Genomic DNA, 19,634 nt, shown 5'->3' with positions numbered 1-19,634 from the left:
AGATCTTTAGACAAACAGGAGTGAATGTGTTTACCATATCCAGCGCTCGACATTATAAATGGCCCTCTGGCCCGGAAGCACTATTTAGACACCCCGGGCCAGCATAACGTACTTTCCACTTGCCCGCTCGGGCCACTAAAAAGTATTGCTTTAAAAAAAAAAAAAAGGTCCTGTGGTATTTTGACTAGCAATTTAGTTAAATTGTTTCGTTTATTAACGCGACAACATTTCGTGAGGCGGTTGTCGTTGTTGGGTGAAAAGCAAACCGCTGTTTGCTTCGGAGCTTGAAGCGGCGAAGCTGTAACTTCACTACAGACTTTAGCGCCACCTAACCATTCGCCAAAATGCTTTTAATACCAGCGGTAACCGGCCAAGCGCCGGGCAAAAAACAATCTTCAAATAAAAGAATGTCACCGGAGGAGTTAAAGGAGAGTGACGGGGATTATGAGAAGAAGAGGGAGAGAACGTTTCAGCCACACGGCTCGATCGATGGAGATACTCACATCTTTTCCCCAAATCACTTTAGCTTCTAGTCCCATTTCCTCCATTCCACACCAATGTTTTCTGATTCATCATTTTAAGACTCCATTTTTGGCTATTTTCTCACGTTTTATGCCAAATACTTACAGATTTCTTTATGCTTGATTTTAGTAAAAATATTTGTTAAGAATCAAAGAATTGCTATGTCTTTTATATATATTTCTTTTATTACGCAAGCAGGTTTAACTGTTCCCCACCCTTAGGCGAGCAATATGTCCCAATATCGTGTTTGACCTTGAGAGGATGGAAAGAAATGATATTACACAGAAGCTAACATAGACAGGGATTTTGGCTCTCTGTGTAGCTGACAGATGGCTCAGGTGAAAAGATGCTGAGTGATCGTTACCCCCCCCCCCCCCCTCCTCCACCCACTGCTCAGCCCTGAAGGCCTGGCACTCTTGGATAATTGATGACACCTGGCTATTTATAATTGTAACAGCGTCTCTGTGCTGAAAGGTGTTGTCCACACTTTCGTTTTATGTTTCCTCTCTGCATCTCACAACAGACCTGGCACGCAGCCACGTTAGTTTAGATGCAGTTAATTCCATCTCTAATATTATAGCGCCTTTACTCGAACCAAACCCATCTTCAAGGTTAGCCTTTCATCTTAACTTTTAACACATTTGATGACTGCATGGTTGCACGGGACCCACATTGTCTCGTATCTGTCCAAAAATATGTCATGAAATAATTGCCTTGACATTTGCTAAACACAATTGTGGTCCTCGGAGAGAAAAAACGAGATTACACATTTGTTTCTTTCCAAGCAGCGAGCCTGTGGAATGTTCTTCTTTACAGCCCTCACTTCTATTGTGGTGCACATTGAAGCCCCTCGGGCGAATTCACTTCAATATAACATTATGCCTTCAAAATGATGGTTATGACTCACTTCTGTTCAGCTGTTATGAAGTCATGCTGGGAAGCTTATTTTTCCCCCACACCCTTTAATGTACAATATTTGTGGCCAGTGGAGGAGGAAATGCTTTGAATGCCTCTGAGTCAGCGTAGAGCAGGGGTGTCAAACTCAAGGCCCGGGGGCCAAATCCGCCCCGTGACTTCATTTGATGTGGCCCACAAGAGCTTGCAAAGAATATAATATGTTTATTATACGGTTACATGCCGATTTACAGAAGCATGTTGCCCATAAACTACATGTCCCACAATGCATCTCAAACTTTTTTTGTTCAAAATATGACTTTTTCTCAGAATCTGACTTTTTTTTCAAAATGTCACTTTCTTTTTCAAAATGTTGTGACATTCTCCCTGAAGAGACTTATGAAGTTATTACCCTATCCGATAATAATCCAATGCAGAGGCAATAATGTAATATAATACATTATTTTATATATATTAAATATGTATATACAGTGGGGGGCAAAAAAGTATTTAGTCAGCCACCAATTGTGCAAGTTCTCCCGCTTAAAAAGACGAGAGGCCTGTAATTTTCATCCTAGGTACACTTCAACTATGAGAGACAGAATGGGGGGAAAGAATCCAGGAAATCACATTGTAGGATTTTTAATGAATTAATTGGTAAACTCCTCGGTAAAATAAGTATTTGGTCACCTACAAACAAACACGATTTCTGGCTCTCACAGACCTGTAACTTCTTCTTTAAGAGCCTCCTCTGTCCTCCACTCGTTAACTGTATTAATGGCACCGGTTTGAACTCGTTATCAGTATAAAAGACACCTGTCCACAACCTCAAACAGTCACACTCCAAACTCCACTATGGCCAAGACCAAAGAGCTGTCAAAGGACACCAGAAACAAAATGGTAGACCTGCACCAGGCTGGGAAGACTGAATCTGCAATAGGTAAGCAGCTTGGTGTGAAGAAATCAACTGTGGGAACAATTATTAGAAAATGGAAGACATACAAGACCACTGATAATCTCCCTCGATCTGGGGCTCCACGCAATATCTCACCCCGTGGGGTCAAAATGATCACAAGAACGGTGAGCAAAGATCCCAGAACCACACGGGGGGACCTAGTCAATGACCTGCAGAGAGCTGGGACCAAAGTAACAAAGGCTACCATCAGTAACACACTACGCCGCCAGGGACTCAGATCCTGCAGTGCCAGACGTGTCCCCCTGCTTAAGCCAGTACATGTCCAGGCCCGTCTGAAGTTTACTTGAGAGCATTTAGATGATCCAGAAGAGGAGTGGGAGAATGTCATATGGTCAGATGAAACCAAAATAGAACTTTTTGGTAAAAACTCAACTAGACGTGTTTGGAGGAGAAAGAATGCTGAGTTGCATCCAAAGAACACCTACTGTGAAACATGGGGGTGGAAACATCATGCTTTGGGGCTCTTTCAGCATGACAATGATCCCAAACACACCGCCCGGGCAACGAAGGAGTGGCTTCGTAAGAATCATTTCAAGGTCCTGGAGTGGCCTAGCCAGTCTCCAGATCTCAACCACATAGAAAATCTTTGGAGGGAGTTGAAAGTCCGTGTTCACTGCTCTAGAGGAGATCTGCATGGAGGAATGGGCCAGAATACCAGCAACAGTGTGTGAAAACATTGTGAAGACTTACAGAAAACGTTTGACCTCTGTCATTGCCAACAAAGGGTATATAACAAAGTATTGAGATGAACTTTTGTTATTGACCAAATACTTATTTTCCACCATCATTTGCAAATAAATTCTTTAAAAATCAGACAATGTGATTTTCTGGATTTTTTTTTTTTTTTTCCTTCTCATTCTGTCTCTCATAGTTGAGGTATACCTAGGATGAGAATTACAGGCCTCATCTTTTTAAGTGGGAGAACTTGCACAATTGGTGGCTGACTAAATACTTTTTTGCCCCGCTGTATGTATTTTTATAAAGTCTTATAAAACTGGCCCTTTGAGTGCAACCATGATGCTGATGTGGCCCGAGATGAAATTGAGTTTGACACCCCTGCTGTAGAGGATCAGTTGCAGACGTCCTGTGTTCATCACTATAAGGGCTATTAACGGAGCAAGAACAGTATGTCGTATACCCGAAGATTCCTGGCAGGGAGGCCACCAACGTCACGGTATTGTCTGTGCACTGGAGGGAGACTTCCTGTTGTAGTAACATAAGGACAGACATGCGAACTAACCCAGCGGGTTTTATCATGTTGACATTACATGATTGTTTTGTCCTCTCAATGTCATATCAGGTAGTGATATTATGGTTTTAATTAAAAGTAGTTGAGCTATTACAAGGAAATACAGTAACATCAGTTCCAATACCTTGTCCAATGTGACTTTGAGGGAAACGGTCTTCATTATGTTACAAGGTCGGATTAAAACCTTGAAAATACTGAAATGTGTGGCGTTAATGTTTGACTCGGCATGTAGTGAGCATAATAATAAACTAAACCAGCTGTAATCTGAAGTGCAGTCATAATGAATGAAGTATTGATCCAGACAACATTTGTTTCTACAATTTATACTTTAAAAATGATGTGTTTTTTGTTTTCTTCATGATTGTGAAATGATCGGTCTGTTTAGGACGACTTGATTGACATTTGTCTCAGCGAATCAGACTACACTATGGAAATTGTTGACTTATCCTACCACAGATACTGTACACCCAAAATCCACAAATGTCCCCACATTTAAATGTACTGTTTAAAATGGTCTGTTCAGCGAGCTAATCAACAATGTTTCTTCGCATACAAACACAATCTTTATTTGATGTGCTTTTCAGGAGCCGTTTGAGGATGGCTTTGCTAACGGAGATGAGCTCAGCCCGGCCGAAGAGGCTGCGGCTAAAGAAGCAGCCGAGTCCAAAGGAGTGGTTAAGTTCGGCTGGGTCAAGGGAGTGCTGGTGAGTGTCCTTCAGAACCCAATGGCTTCTTCTGTATTCATTACTTCATCTCCTCCCTTTTTGTGTGTTTTCAAAAGAAGTCACCCAGAAGCTCGGTCACGTACGATGTAAAGTGAGGGAGCATGTGTCACAATAATTCTACTTTTACGATTACTATTGTTAGGAGCCAAAAGCACTAGTTATACTTTGGTTGGCCAACCTTTTAAGTTAGCATTGCAAGATCTCCTTTGATAAAAAGCAATGGGCTCTTTCCATTAGATTTTGGAATATTGTAGAAAAATATATATTAGCAAAAACACATTTATGATAATTACACGTTTTGTACCGCAGGATCATTTCCACATATTAACACCAGTTTATGATTTTTAAAGCGTAAATGCAATCGCTAGAGACAACAAGCTAAAGTTAGGCTATAAAGGAACTACAGCAAGGTTGCATGACTTTATACCACCAGCGCTAATCAACATTTTTAGTGTGACAACGTTTAGTGGTTTCATTTAGCCACTTGTTACCAGCCACTTCATAAAAGCTTCTCACATTGACATGTGCTGTATACACTGGGATAATTTATGATGTAGACCAAAACATGAAAATGTCTTCACCTTGTGTTAAACACAGATCTTATTTCAGGCAAACCAAAAACAGATTTAAAGAAAATGATGACCTTGAATCGATGAAACCGGAAGTGCTACATTGCTAACTCACAACCAGGTTTAATGACTAATTTCGGTATTGATATAGATGTCCTGTATTCATTTGCTTATACACTTGCTAAAGTACTACAAGGTTACAAATAGCTTCATAAAAAAACACAACAAAAGGATTCCTCATATACTAAATAACCAAGCCAGTGTGAAGTAGCATAACATAATATTACCACTAAGAAAATGAACGTAAATGTTACTTTACATCTGCCCAGTGAAGGAGAAATAGTTTCCCTGTAGGTCTATTCTACCAACGCGTCCACAAATGTCTCCCAAATTCTTCCAAAAATCGGTCGTGTGTTGACTCGGTGAAGTGGATCACAGGTGAGAAGTGTGCCTCTGTATATAATTGGAGCTGTTGAGAGTAGATGACAGGGTGTTCAGGATTGTGGAGCCAGAGTGTGAGTTTCTCCCGGCTCAGTCGGTGTTTGGCTGAACCTCTGAGGATGGAACCTCTTCAAACAGATGGATGTGCTTCATGTCTTTATTGAAATATATAAAAGTATACACAAAGTACAGAGGATGACACAGTCTGGATACTATCATCCTGCTTTTATTTTGACATGAAACGTCCTTACTTCCTCTCTTATACAAACCTTGCACTCGTCCATATACTTCTTGGTTTTCTAATGGCTTTTGTTTGTAGTGTCGAATATGTTCTGAAAATAATCGTCTTTAAAATGTGACGTGAGTGGCCCCTGCCCCCACAGGAAAGTCTTACAGTTTAAATAACAAAGCAACCAGACAAAGATGATAATCTACTTATTGCAATCACTTTAAACATGAAAAACAATTCAACAGTAACAATAATTGAGCAGAACAGGCATCAATAACCAATGGCATGAACACAGTCCCTTAGTTTAGTAAAGATTCAAATTACAACTTGACAAGATACAAGTCTGAACTGCACGAGATAAAAGGCAATGTATTTCAATTTTTATTATTTAATATGACAATACCTTTATTAGTCCCACGGAGGGGACATTTGCGTAGTTACAGCGCCGCAGACGGCTTAATGCATTACGTTAAATGTGTGACATGCATTAAAAAAAAAAGTACTAAGTTATGATATAATAAAAAGTTACATCATTTAAAAAAAATACACATCCTCGAACAGTTCTTAGGATTTAGCAGCCAGGTATATATTACACAGTTATTAACGGCATCTATATATATTGCACATCTAGCACATATTGCACATAGGTGGTTGGTATTTAACAGCAGCAAGTTACACAATTTACAAAATACACACCGTGTAACAGTTCTAAGGATTTAGCAGCCAGGTATATATTAGTTATTAACGGCATTTATATATTGCACATATTACACATAGTTTGTTGGTATTTAGCAGCAAGGGGTGATCTAGTCTGTGTTGTGGGGGGGGGGGGTCAACTAGGGGCTGTGCTGGTTGTATAGTCGGACCGCTGCAGGAAGGAAAGACCAGCGGTATCTCTCCGTGAGACAGCGGGGGTGCAGCAGCCAATAAAAAAGTATTAACATTTGTATTTTATTGCCACTTTCTCAACTTAAATCTGATATGAGTTCGACTTTTTCATGTTTTCATTTCTCACATTGTGTTGTTTTTAAAGTACATTTAATCTTGATTCAAATATGCTTTCAGTCCACTAGCATTATCACGGTGGTTTTGTGAAGTGGATGGTGCTTTTCTGAATATTTATGCTGCTTTTTGAGTTGAAAATAGCAGCATTCAGAAAAGCCACATGCTGCTTTCATTTGTTTTTCAACACCACCTCAAATCTTTCGACAGACACTACAGTATGCTTCAATCATGCTCTGTCTAAAAGTTAACCAAATCATATTCATGTTCGAAACCTGTATTAAAAAAAATCCCTGTTGCAGTTCCAATAGAGAGGCGGAGTCCCGCCCATCTACTTCCGGTCCATGGACCTTATTTCAGAAAAAGTATGCATTGAAGTCAATGGAGAGAGAAAGATTATCTTTCCTTCCCGTTTGAATTGTGCCACGAATTACACATATGATGTTTGTCAATTTAAAAGATCATTTCCATGTAAAAAAAGTCACAGTTTGTCGTAAAACTGTTGAAATATAAGACTATGAAAAATACGCAACTAGAAAGACTACAAATCCCAGAGTCCCGGTCCCGCATGCTGGCTCTCACGAACCGACTAACTCCCCTTGTGTGTGTGCACAGCTCTCAACGTGCCCAGACTTGGAGTGATTTCCACCTCTTTTAATACTTTCCGCCTCATTCTGAAAGAAAGAAGTGAAATGTTTCAACGTGACGGCCGTCTGGGTGTGTGGAGCGAGACGGGAGATGTAGTTCATTGAGCGGTTTCACACAAAAAAAGTGTTACTTCACAGTTTTACGACACATTTAGATTTTTTTTGACTTGCAAAATGATCTTTTAAATTGACAAACATCATATGTGTAATTCGTGGCTCAATTCAAACGGGATCGAAAGATAATCTTTCTCTCTCCGTCGACTTCAATGCATACTTTTTCAGAAATAAGGTCCCATGGAGGAAGGGGAGAGACTTCGCCTCTCTATCACCAGAAAATGTGAAGCGTTGTTTGGTTGAACTAAAGCTGCCCCCCCCCCCCCCTTCTATGACCCCCAGTAACCGTCCCTCCTCTCTGCAGGTGCGCTGCATGTTGAACATTTGGGGTGTGATGCTCTTCATCCGCATGTCATGGATCGTGGGTCAGGCTGGAATCGGTAAGCTCCCCTCTGAAGAGCTGACAGTTTAAATGAAATGTTGTCACCTGTTTGGATTCATGTACAGACATTGTGTTTTGGACATATCGCGTGTGCAAAGGCTTCCTGTGGTTGAACGTGAGAAAAAAGCAGATGGTGTAACTCCTTGTTCCTCTTCAGAAGCGTTGAATACATTTGCTTTTCCGCACAGCTAGGAAGAACAAATACATACAGTTGTGTAATAGTCATAATGGTGCAAATAAGAAGAAGGAATAGGACATATATACATTTAAAATAGTAATGTAAGATGAAATACTATACAAATGAATACATACTGTATACAGGTCGACAGGTAACATATCAAGGCTACTAACCACCATGCGCCACATGTTTCATTAGATCATGTTTTATAACTGTTTAACTTTCATTAATACTTTTTTTCCATCAATACATAAAGTTATTATGTAGATAACAGTACACTATGAGTTAGTCATATTTGAGAGGTTATTAGCTTCAGTCAACATAGAATCATCTTTTACTGTGGGTACATGTTATCGTCAAATCATAATGATAATTTGGGGACATTGTTTTTGCCATGTTAGCAGTTATCATGCAACAGATACACTGGCAAAACCTCCCAGTCATAAACGAAAATACTGTTTAAATCATTTTGAAACTAAGCCGGTCGCAGCCTGAGGTAGGAGCAACACTGTAATGTGCCCATGACGAGCAGTAAAGGACAAGAACAGAATGTAAGAATCAGGTTTATTACCAGGTAGGTTAACACATGTGAGGAATTTGACTTGGTGTTGTGGTGCACACATAAACATACATACAAATAAAACCAAAATGAAAAACACAGATAGAAAATGAAATACTGTGTGAGAGACCTCAGGCTACAGAGAAGCATCAAAATGACAGGCTGCACATAACTGAGTAATAAAGCGTCAGTGTGCAGAATCAGCCCTCTGTGTGGCACACAGCCTTCACCACAGCAACACTGTGTCACTTCTCTCCTCACTTCACACAGTCCCCCCCTCCCCCAAGCACTTGTTGATAAATCTCCGCTTTGATGTGAAATATCTCCACGGGGCGACACATGTGGCGGGCTTCAGTGCAGCTCGCCTCTGAGGCTGTGCTACTTTTCACAGTGTGCCGGACGGCCCGCTAGAAAACTGTCAACAGTGTAGCACATTCCTTCCATTCCCTCTGTTGTCTTTGCTCTCTTCAGGTCTCTCCTGTTTGATCGTGGGCATGGCTACCGTGGTGACAACCATCACCGGACTCTCGACCTCCGCCATCGCCACCAACGGATTCGTAAGAGGAGGTAAACACTGCGTTGATTAGTAGAAGCAGAACACAGACCTGTTCCTGCTGTGTCGCATTATGGCCCGTGTGGACATGGAGCCTTTTTCTAAACACCAGCGTCTTTTTCAAATTGATTCCAATGAGAACGGAGCGCTAGCCTTCAGTGGCGTCCACCTCCAGAAAAAAACAGTATTTTTTCAGAGCACTCTCACCCACTTCCAGCGCTCAGGTGAAAACGTTTCAGAAAAAGCGCCAGGGTGACGTCACTGCATGAAAAGCTTGTGTTTGGCCTAGGGATGCATACCGGTATTACCGAAATACCGGTTACTGGTGGCTACGTTATATCGTACCGAAATCAAATCCGATTTCGATACTTAAAAAAAAAAAAAAAAAAGATTCAATTTATTTTTATTTATTTTTTATTTCATTTTAAAAGGGAGTCCATGGCCCGTAATGGCGGGTGTTATAAATTGTTATAAATTAGATTGCATTATGGTTTTTCTTCATATTTTATGTATTTTTCATTGTTTGTTCTAGAAAGGTAAAAGTCCCACAAATGAACTGATGGGATTTGTTTTCTCTCACCAGTGAAGGCAAATGTTGATTTTAAAGATGAGATTTGTTTGTTTGTGCAATGCCGAGATCTCATGACCTTTATTCTATTATGTATTTGTTCTCTAGTCGAATCTCAGGTTTAACATTAATTATAACGGCACACCTGATGGCGGGTGTTATAAAAGATATTCCATAATCGGTTTTCTTCATATTTGTTATGTATTTTTCATTGTTTGTTCAGAACTAAAAGGACCAAGAAGTCCCACAATTGAATTTAATATTCATTTGACATGTTAACTATATCGTAAAGCGCTTCATGGGAGTAATTGTGGGATGATACATTTTCAAAGTATCACGATATGTATCGGTTGAGTATCGGTATCGTTCAGTGGTATCGTAAAAAAGTCAACGATATGCATCCCTAGTTACTTTTGCCGTGTCTCTCAGATGGAAACTATCATAACAAAGACAGAAAAGCCTGTTTGTTGGAGCAGTTCGGCCGGGAGGACACCGGATGTTGCTCATAGTGAGAATCATAGTGTTTCCATGATATCATTGTCAATTAAAGAGTGCTGGGAGGGTGTTTTTGCTGCTAGCAGGTGTTCCCCAGCGACCTGCCAGTGCCTTTCTGCCAGAAAAAGTGTCTATGTGCACCCTTATGTGAGTCAGATGAAAGAGGAGAAAATCAATCAGTGATCAACCTCACTTGATGTTGAAGTGGTGGAGGCAGCAGGGGCAGCTCTCACTGAATCAGGTGACATTTACTCTCCTCTGAGACAGAAAGGAGGTCTAATATTTAACCCCCTACCCTGCTAGGACTCTGTCAGAGCGTCTCTGCCTCGTAGACCTCTGTCTCTAATGAGATGATTGACTGGTTAATGACTTTTTATCATATTTTGTTTAATGGCCGTTTAGACTCCATTAAACTCTGAGGAAGTGTCAAAGGTGATCCGCTAAGCACACAGTTAATTGTTGACTCTTTGTTCACTGATTGGCTCTATCTGAAGCTTTCATCCTTATCACATGCTCTTATCTTAAGTCCTAAATCATTCCAGCCACTGAGCTCAAATATCAACAGATTTATATCCATGACAACTGGGGTCCATTTCCAACGTGTAATGTGGTTGAAAGCACAGGAAGCAGCATGTGTTTGACCCTGTGTTGGAATTGTTTGATGTCAATTATGTTTGTTTGGTTTGTGGCAGCACTGGAGCAAACACTACAGATCACAGGGGCTCCATTAGTTTGTTTACAAGCCAGGGGGTCCGCGGGGTCTTAAAAAGTATTAAAAGTTGATAAATCAATTTAGCGAAAATGAAGGCTATTAAAAAGTATTAAACGGCATTTCCCAAGGTATTACATTTTGTAGCTTGTTTTCTATAAGTATATGAATGGTCCAAAGAGGTTGTATTCTACAGTCTGCCTGAATGTAATCATTGCGTAGGTGTGTAGTGTGATTCTGTGTAGTTTATTGATGGCATCCCGTTGGGTTTGACGTCATCTGAGCAGGACATCGCACGCTCACTGCTTGATGGCGCGACGGTCCGTTTACGCCGGTTGCTAAGCAACATCGTTATGGGGAAATGCAAGTCTGCGTCCAAACGGTTGGAAGATAAGGAGGAAGGACAACCAATACTGTATATAGTATATGTGAGGTAAAGTGTGTCGCCAAGGTAACCGGTTAGAACTCCAAGTGGCGATGAGGTCTTAAAATGTATGGAAAGGGTCTTAAAGAAGGTCTTAAAAGGTTTTACATTTGACTTCAGGATTCCTGCATATACCCTTTAAGCATGTATCAGTTTATCCTCCCTGTTACTATGCAGAGTAATCTACCAGGAATTTCAGGTTGCCTGTATTTGATTGGCCAATTTGGCGCCGTGCTGAAAGTTACTTTCAACTGAATACACTTTCAGCGAGATAAGAGATGAGAAACAAATATCAAAGCAGAGATTATTGGAAGTCGTTACAGTAAAGTTGCTTTAGCAGTGGTAACATTTTGTAAAGTGGTGAGTCAGCCTTTTACTGTTGAAAGTGCCAAATTAGGGCCCTTACCCTTTTACTGGCAGAAAGGCGCTGGCAGGGCTCTGCGGAGCGCCTCTTCCTACCATTTATACTATATATATTTTACTTTATTATATATATATTTTATGTTCTATTCTGTATAATTTCCACATTATGTGCAATGCCTTGTTTACATGCTGCCGTGACGAAAGCAACTCCCAAATTAGGATTATTCAAGTAAATCTAATCTAAAAATCTAATTTTGTCGAGAGAAAGCGCTGCATTTCTTTTGGTTGAGTTGAAAGGACGATCCACTTACGGAGATTAAAAAAAGTACAACGCTCAGCGGGAGCAACATTCAGGGTCGGCCGGTCAATCAGCTATAACAAATGAGCTTTATGGTCTTATGGTAGCTTCCATCTGACACGGGCAAAAACAAGCTTCCTCAACTTATCTGAAAATATGTTCAACTTTAGTGCTCAAAGCCTTCTCTGTTGTCATTGGGATCAATTGAGGTTGTTAATGCCTCGCCAAGACAGACTATGCTAGTGTCACTGCTAAATCATCCTGCTGTATGTATAAACAAAAAGGTATACATTCAATAAAATAATAAGAAATCTGTTTAATTCAACATCTTCACGTTCACTTCCACTAACTTCTGTCCATTTTCCTTTTTGCAGGTGGAGCGTATTACTTGATATCGAGGAGTCTGGGTCCGGAGTTTGGAGGATCCATCGGTCTGATCTTTGCCTTTGCCAACGCAGTGGCTGTAGCCATGTACGTGGTGGGCTTCGCTGAAACCGTTGTGGAGCTTCTTGCCGTAAGTCTCTATGTGCCTTTTGATGCTCTTAGTTCAGGGGTGTCAAACTCAAGGCCTGGGGGCCAAATCCGGTCCGCAACTTCATTTTCTGTGGCCCCACAATAGCTCTGAAAGACTATAATATGTTTATTATACGGTTACATGGCGATTTTACAGACGCACGTTGCCCATAAACTACATGTCCCACAATGCATCTAAAATTGGACTTTTTTTCTCAATTTCCCCTTTTCTCAAAACATTTTTTTGTCATTTAATTTTTTTTCAAAATGTCACATTTTGAATGTCACTTTTTTGTCTTCAAAATTTTATTTTATTTAACTTTTTTTTTCAGAATTTGGCTTTTCTTTTTAAATCATTTTGTGATATTCTCACTGAAGAGACTTGCAATTACTTGCCTTAGACTTCTGCTTTCAGACGTAGTTAATTATGAAGTTATTACCCTATCAGATAATAATCCACTGCAGAGGCTATCATGTAATATAATGCATTATTTTATATATATAAAATATTTATATATGTATTTTGATATAATCGTCTTAAAGTTACAACCGGCCCTTTGAGTGCAACCATAATTCCTACGTGGCCCATGATGAAATTTGAGTTTGACACCCCTGTCTTACTTCCACTTTGACTCTCTGAGTTGAGTAAACCTGACCTTTCCCATCACCTGCACACAGACAGCTTGCTGCAGAGAGAATTGGTGGCAATGCGACACCCTATGAGCCAAGTTAACTGATACATCACTGTTTATTGGCCCTCCATCTATCCAGCCATCCATTATTATCCTTTAGGGCTGTGGGGGGGCTGGAGCTGATCCATTTACCTTTACAGCAGCTCTGCAAAGCACACACAGAGGGAATCATATACCACAAAGACAAACTTTATTTGATGAATTCAGTCTCAAGCCTACATTATTATTACATAAAAGTCGCACAAATAGGGACTGTTCTGTCAGTATGTTTTGTGTTATGCTGTTGTGCCACATGTATTGTTGACATTTATGTTTAGTGTTGATTTTTGTTTTAATCTGTTATAACGCCTTGTGTGGAATGATTTGGCAATACTATGTTTAAAATGTGGTCATGCCAATAAAGCCGTATTGTATTGTATTGTATTGACTGTGTGTGAGCTCACCATCATTAGACTACTGTCTAATCGTCTGTAAAAATCAAGAACTTTAGCCATTGGGATTTATTGTTATATTCTTTAACAACTCCATGTTTTGTCTTGCAGGGTGCAGATGCCATCATGACAGATGAAATCAACGATGTCCGCATCATCGGCACCATCACGGTGATCCTTCTGCTGGGCATCTCTGTGGCAGGCATGGAATGGGAGGCCAAGGTAGGAACAAAACCCTATTCCTGGTTAAATGAAGTCTATCTTAAACATTGCTCAAGTGTGGTCCTGGTAACCTGAACTAGGTTAGAAAATGGCAAGAACCTGGCACCTATAAAAAGCCGTCACTATAGTGGCCTATTTACATTTTGATCCCTTTAAAGAATCAAAATAAAGCACCGTTTAGATTAAAGGCAGAGCAGAGGCATTAGATTCCTGGAAATCCAAATGTTCCCTAGAGCCATCAGACTCAGGACACGCACCATGATTGATTTCAAGATTCAAGATTATTGTCATGTGTGCATAGCTACAGTGTAGTTATGACAATGAACATCTTAGGTCACAGGCTCCTCCAACAGTGCAACACAATAAAACCGATACAATAGTGCAAGTAAATAAAATAGAATATAATAGAAATAGTGCAGAATAGTCAAGTAATTGGAATATATATAAGTTGCAAACAGATGGATTTTCTTTCAAAAGTTCAGGTGTTTGACATGTTAGTGTAAGAGATCAGCTGTGACTAATAATTTGGTTTATTTTCTTCTCCGTAGGCCCAGATATTCTTGCTCATTGTCCTCATCGCAGCCATCATCAACTACTTCATCGGAACCTTCATCCCCATCAAGTCCAAGGAAGCTTTGGGCTACTTTGGCTACGACAGTATGTCCACACACTTAAATGAAACTAGCTGAAATCAACAGAATGAACATATCTACCTCCTGTGTTGGCACTGAAGAAGGCTCTGTCCCTGGCCGTACAGTACTCTAATCTCTATCGTATTATCAGGTGCAATCATGTGGGAGAACATGGGTCCGGATTTCCGAGGCGAGACGTTCTTCTCCATGTTTTCCATCTTCTTCCCTGCAGCCACTGGTATTCTGGCCGGGGCCAACATTTCAGGAGACCTCGCTGTAAGTCTACTGAGATGATGCTCATGGGATGGATTTAGATTTATTAGATTGACGCTGTCGAACCGAGCAAACGTAAAGGCCTTTTTATAGATAAGAAATCCCATGTTTGTGTAGATCGATAGCTTTTGTTGTGTTTTTTCTTGCAGGACCCACAGCTGGCCATCCCCAGAGGAACCCTTCTGGCCATCGTGATCACAGGAATAGTGTACCTGGGAGTTGCTGTTTCAACAGGTGCAGTGCTATTTGTGATTTAGTCTGTAACTTGGAAAATCTGTAATTCTTTTACATACATCACGAGGCGTTTTCACACCGGAGTACTTTTCCCGTTTAGTTCCGATAGTTCCTGGAGTTTTGCGTTCACACCAAAAAGAGAACTTAGTTCATGAGAACTTTTCCCCCCTTTTTAGTCCCTGCTTGAGAGGTGGTACTTTCCTGGGGAGACAAAAGTTCCAATTTCTATTGGCTGGGCGAATTGCAAACAACGCCCCGTAAAACTCGGAGAAGTTTTTTGAAGCCGCCATTGTATTGGCTGGCATTAGCATTATTAGCATTAGCATTAGCCCTGCGCACCAACGGAGAGAGACTAACTTATGGCAACACAAAAAAAACATGGGAGCGGTGGAGATGAGGAGGTGTCGCCGTTCTGGCGATTTACTCGGAAGGCTTGGGACTGGCTTCAGTAGAAGCTGCTGGGAGTCCCAGCAGCTTCTACTGAAGCCAGTCCCCAACTCCGGGGACTCCGGGCGGCAGTATACGCCGTGAAGTTGTTTGCGGCCTGCCAGTAAACCCAAAGCAGAAGAAGTGACGTCAGCGGCTTCATTTGCGTAATCTTCCCTCAGGGACTTATTCCGGTGTGAACGCAATCTGCTCTTTAGTTCCATGGGGGTACTAAGTGCTGGGAACTAAGTGCTGGGAACTAAGTACGACAAAGTACTTGGTGTGAAAGCGGCTATAGTATGAAAGCGGCTATGGTGTCTAACAGAGTGTCTGTGCATTTCTCACCAGGCTCCTGTATTGTGAGAGACGCCAGTGGGAATGTTAATGACACACTCAGTTCTCAGTTCATGGCCAACTGCACAGACGCTGCCTGCAAATTCGGCTTTGATTTCTCTTCGTGTAAGAACGATGCTGCCGGCTGCAAATTTGGACTCCAAAATGACTTTCAGGTATGAAGGGGCTCAGTCAGGAGACGAGGTCTGGAGAGGTCATAAGATTGCTGTTTGTTGGGTGTAAAAAGTCTAATTCACATTTCGTGTTTGTTTCAGGTGATGAGCATGGTTTCTGGTTTCGGGCCCATCATCTCTGCTGGAATCTTCTCGGCCACTCTGTCCTCCGCTCTGGCCTCGTTAGTCAGCGCTCCCAAAGTTTTCCAGGTAAGATCTGACACAACGTGCATTAAGGCACCTAACGAATTACACTAACAACCCTCAAGATTCAAAGATTCATTATTGTCACACAGTAGCTACAGAGTAGTTATGGCAATGAAACTTAACTTAAGTCCCAGGCTCATCCTAACACACAACATAAATACATGTAAATAGAATAAGATAAACAAGAACAGAATGTAAAATGAAATGCTGTACAGTGAAACAATATACCGTTAAGAGCAATTTACCTATATATTTGGCTAACAGTACATTTTGTAGTTTTTGAACATGAACACCTAAAACTCTGTGTTATTTTTCCACAGGCTTTGTGTAAGGACAACATTTACCCCGGCCTGGGCATGTTCGCCAAAGGCTACGGCAAGAACAACGAGCCCCTGAAAGGATACATCCTGACCTTCATCATCGCTCTGGCCTTCATTCTCATCGGTACGGCTGCACACACTACTCACTAGTCATTATCTCTCTGAGTTACCAATAAACCCCACTTAGTATGACCCAAAAATCTAGGGGTGGTAGTGTTCAATCAAGAGAACGTTACTTGAGAGGACATCTGGCAGTGACCATAAGGACACATTTAAGATAGTGGTTAATTGGGGCATTTACAATGAATTGAATAAGGCTGTAAGGCCCCCTGAGACAAATGGTTAATTTGTGATATTAGCATTGGATTGATAGAGGACATTTCAATTACCTTTTTAATAAGTGAATAATTAATAGTTACTTTGGTTTGAATAGACCAATTAGTTCAAGCTTGTCCCTTAATTTCCTATAATTAGTGCCAAATTACACAGTTATTCCCTGAGAACTTTTTTGAACATTATTATGAATTATTACAAAATAATGGTCCCCTATAAAAAGGCATTATGCTTACAGTATATGCAGATACAGAACATGGTCTGATGGGGCGAGAATCATTCCATCACAAGTATCTCAACCCAATGTTATAGATATAATATTTTGCACTGGTCCCAAGTATTTGATGGTGTAAACCAGAGTTTCCGTTAGCCGGTAATTACCGGACTATGACCGGTAAAATATGCTGAAGACCGGCAAATCTAAATCTCTCCGGTCAAAATAATTTCCCCTTAGCGCAATACCGCATCAGTTGCGCCACTTATGTGACAGACAAGAACAGTCAATACGCTACATGCACAGTCACTTCCTTTCTACTGTCTGACATTTAATGTGGAGAAAGAGATTTACCCTCCTGAAGGGGACATTTTGACCCCTCATGTAAACAAATGCTTAATGCTGCGCTATACTTTTGCCGCCACATCCCGTTACCAAGCAACCCTTATAGGTGTCCTTTGATACGCAGGCAGTCGTATCATTAGCTAGATCCGATCGATATGGACATAAACGCGAGTAAAGTATAATCTGACGAGAGAGAGAGAGAGAGAGATCAGCTCAGCTGCGGAGCTGAGCAAAACACACACTTCAAGTTAGACCTAACACACTTAGCTATTTTATCTACCGCTGGAACAACCTAAACTAGTTATACATATATTTATTCTTCACTGTCGGGTCACCCATTACTGGATCAGTGAGCTGCATGAGACGATACTGACAGGCTGTCAGGAGGGAGAGAGAGGGAGAGGGAGAGAGAGAGAGAGAGGCTCCATTTTTTTGTATCCAAAGTTACTGTACACTTTTGAATAATGTAGTTCATCTACTATAATTAGTTTGTTTAATATAGAGTCGTTATCAATTTGTTTTAAAGCTCAATAAATAACAAAGTAGACCTTTGACCAGCACTTTTCTCATTTTGTCCGGAAGATTGAAACTTTAACGGACATGTTGACAAAATTCTAACGGAAACTCTTGTGTAAACTGTAAAGAATTGTCCGATTTATTATATTTATTAACGACTCAAATAAATAAAAAATAATAGCCTTTTGTTTTCCTCTTGCAAACGACTGAGGAAAAGAGGACAGGAAATGTGATAGTGATTAATTTTAATTGTACCGTTTCATGTGTTCTTCTTGCAGCGAAGTTGAACATTATTGCCCCCATCATCTCAAACTTTTTCTTGGCTTCCTACGCCTTGATCAACTTCTCCGTGTTCCACGCTTCACTGGCTAACTCCCCAGGTAAGATCAAAAGCAGAGAAATGTGCTGAGTTGTAGAGTTAGGATCATTAGAGATTGTTAAAAATCAGTCATATGGTTTTTAACAATGATTGGAAATGATGGGATTCAAAAGGAATCACATGTCCAAGTGCTCTCACAGCTTAGAGTCTTTAACGGATCAGAAGCCAGATAGTAGCACTCACATGAACAACTCCGTTTTCCCACAGGAACATTTCAAATGTCTATTCTGTAAACTTTTAGGGTGTTTTCAAATGTTTCCAAAATCAAAGCTTTAGATTTTTTTGTTATTCAAATTGTTAGGATTTCACTTTGACAGAACAGCAAGCCTTGTCCAACATCAAAGTAAACGTTTTACTTAAACCAATTACTTTACTGTCATTGTAGCGATGACGCAGTGTTATTTAATATCGTTGAAAATGACATGAAATCCCAGTGCAGTAATCGGCTGTTGGTGGTCAGTTGTTTTTGATTCCCATATGCTCCAATCACTACATGACTATACAGATCGTTAAAATACACTACTACTATTGTTCCCAACAGATGACTCATTTTATTTGATGCGCTGAGTCATAGTTACGAGTCATGGTTTAGTGTTGTATTGGAGCAATAGGCATTTAAATTTTTATTGAGCTGTTGTTTTGTCTGGCATCAGAACAGTTACAGTTACAGGGGTGTCGAACTCGAATACACAGTGGGCCAAAATAAAAAAATCGGTACACGTCGAGGGCCGGACTGGTTCAATGTTTATTGAATGAACTTATTGCACATATTAAACCTGGAACTTACAAAGCTTAAATTATTGCCTATAAAAACAACATTAAATAATCAGTTGCATTCATTTCTTATGGCTCTATCTGCAGAGTCATTTCTTATGATTACATTTTTCCACAGGCCAACAACAGCTTCAACAAAACATTTCCCTCAAAGAAAAACCAAACATCAAATCAAGTTGTATTTATATAGCACATTTTTAAAACGATTTTTGGTCGAGCCAGTATATACAATAAAAATACTTTACAATAAAAACACTTACAAATACAACAGCACAAATAAAAAATCACACACAGGGAAATGTCAGGAGTCGTGCTCTGCCCTGACATGCCCTGTTGTCACAAGAAACAAAGTGCAGAAGGAAGCATCCATTAAACTCAGGTTGCTGCTCTGTGATGCTAGCTCAGATACTTGGCATCTCATCTCGGGTGCAAGGTCATCAATGTTTGGGCTCAGGCTCTGAGCGGAGGAGACCCTCAGGATGGAGTGAAGGTGTGCGTGCAATATACCGGCGGGCCAGATCTAATAGTAATTAGAAATTGTCCTGCGGGCCGAAATTAAATCCACCAAGGGCCCGATTTGGCCATCTGTACTTTTTGTGGGTATTTTAATTAAAAATCCAGATTGGTATTGCCCTCCAATGGCTTCTATCCAGGATAGTTTTGCTTATATTTGTCCATGTTTTGAGATATGTGTGTCTCCAATCCACTGGAGTTTAACCT

General features: G+C 40.5%; 1 protein-coding gene across 2 annotated transcripts in view; it reads left to right on the top strand.

Moving 5' to 3' along the window:
* Positions 1-19,634, top strand: part of slc12a2 (solute carrier family 12 member 2) — a 91,307-nt gene that overhangs the window by 17,980 nt on the left and 53,693 nt on the right. For both annotated transcript variants that reach the window (XR_004567639.1, XM_034202019.1), the window contains exons 2-13: positions 4,226-4,345; positions 7,673-7,748; positions 8,959-9,054; positions 12,272-12,411; positions 13,645-13,755; positions 14,304-14,412; positions 14,539-14,663; positions 14,810-14,894; positions 15,669-15,829; positions 15,929-16,036; positions 16,354-16,477; positions 18,040-18,141. Coding sequence is in view for 1 of the 2 variants with exons in the window: in XM_034202019.1 (XP_034057910.1) it covers positions 4,226-4,345; positions 7,673-7,748; positions 8,959-9,054; positions 12,272-12,411; positions 13,645-13,755; positions 14,304-14,412; positions 14,539-14,663; positions 14,810-14,894; positions 15,669-15,829; positions 15,929-16,036; positions 16,354-16,477; positions 18,040-18,141 (1,357 nt within the window). In the remaining variant the exon portion in view is untranslated. The remainder of the gene's footprint in view (positions 1-4,225; positions 4,346-7,672; positions 7,749-8,958; positions 9,055-12,271; positions 12,412-13,644; positions 13,756-14,303; positions 14,413-14,538; positions 14,664-14,809; positions 14,895-15,668; positions 15,830-15,928; positions 16,037-16,353; positions 16,478-18,039; positions 18,142-19,634) is intronic.

The sequence above is a fragment of the Gymnodraco acuticeps genome, unplaced genomic scaffold (genome assembly GCF_902827175.1).
Source record: "Gymnodraco acuticeps unplaced genomic scaffold, fGymAcu1.1, whole genome shotgun sequence".
Lineage (NCBI taxonomy): Eukaryota > Metazoa > Chordata > Actinopteri > Perciformes > Bathydraconidae > Gymnodraco > Gymnodraco acuticeps.
The sequence above is the reverse complement of the archived record's forward strand: the minus strand, read 5'-3'. Positions and strand labels throughout refer to the sequence as shown.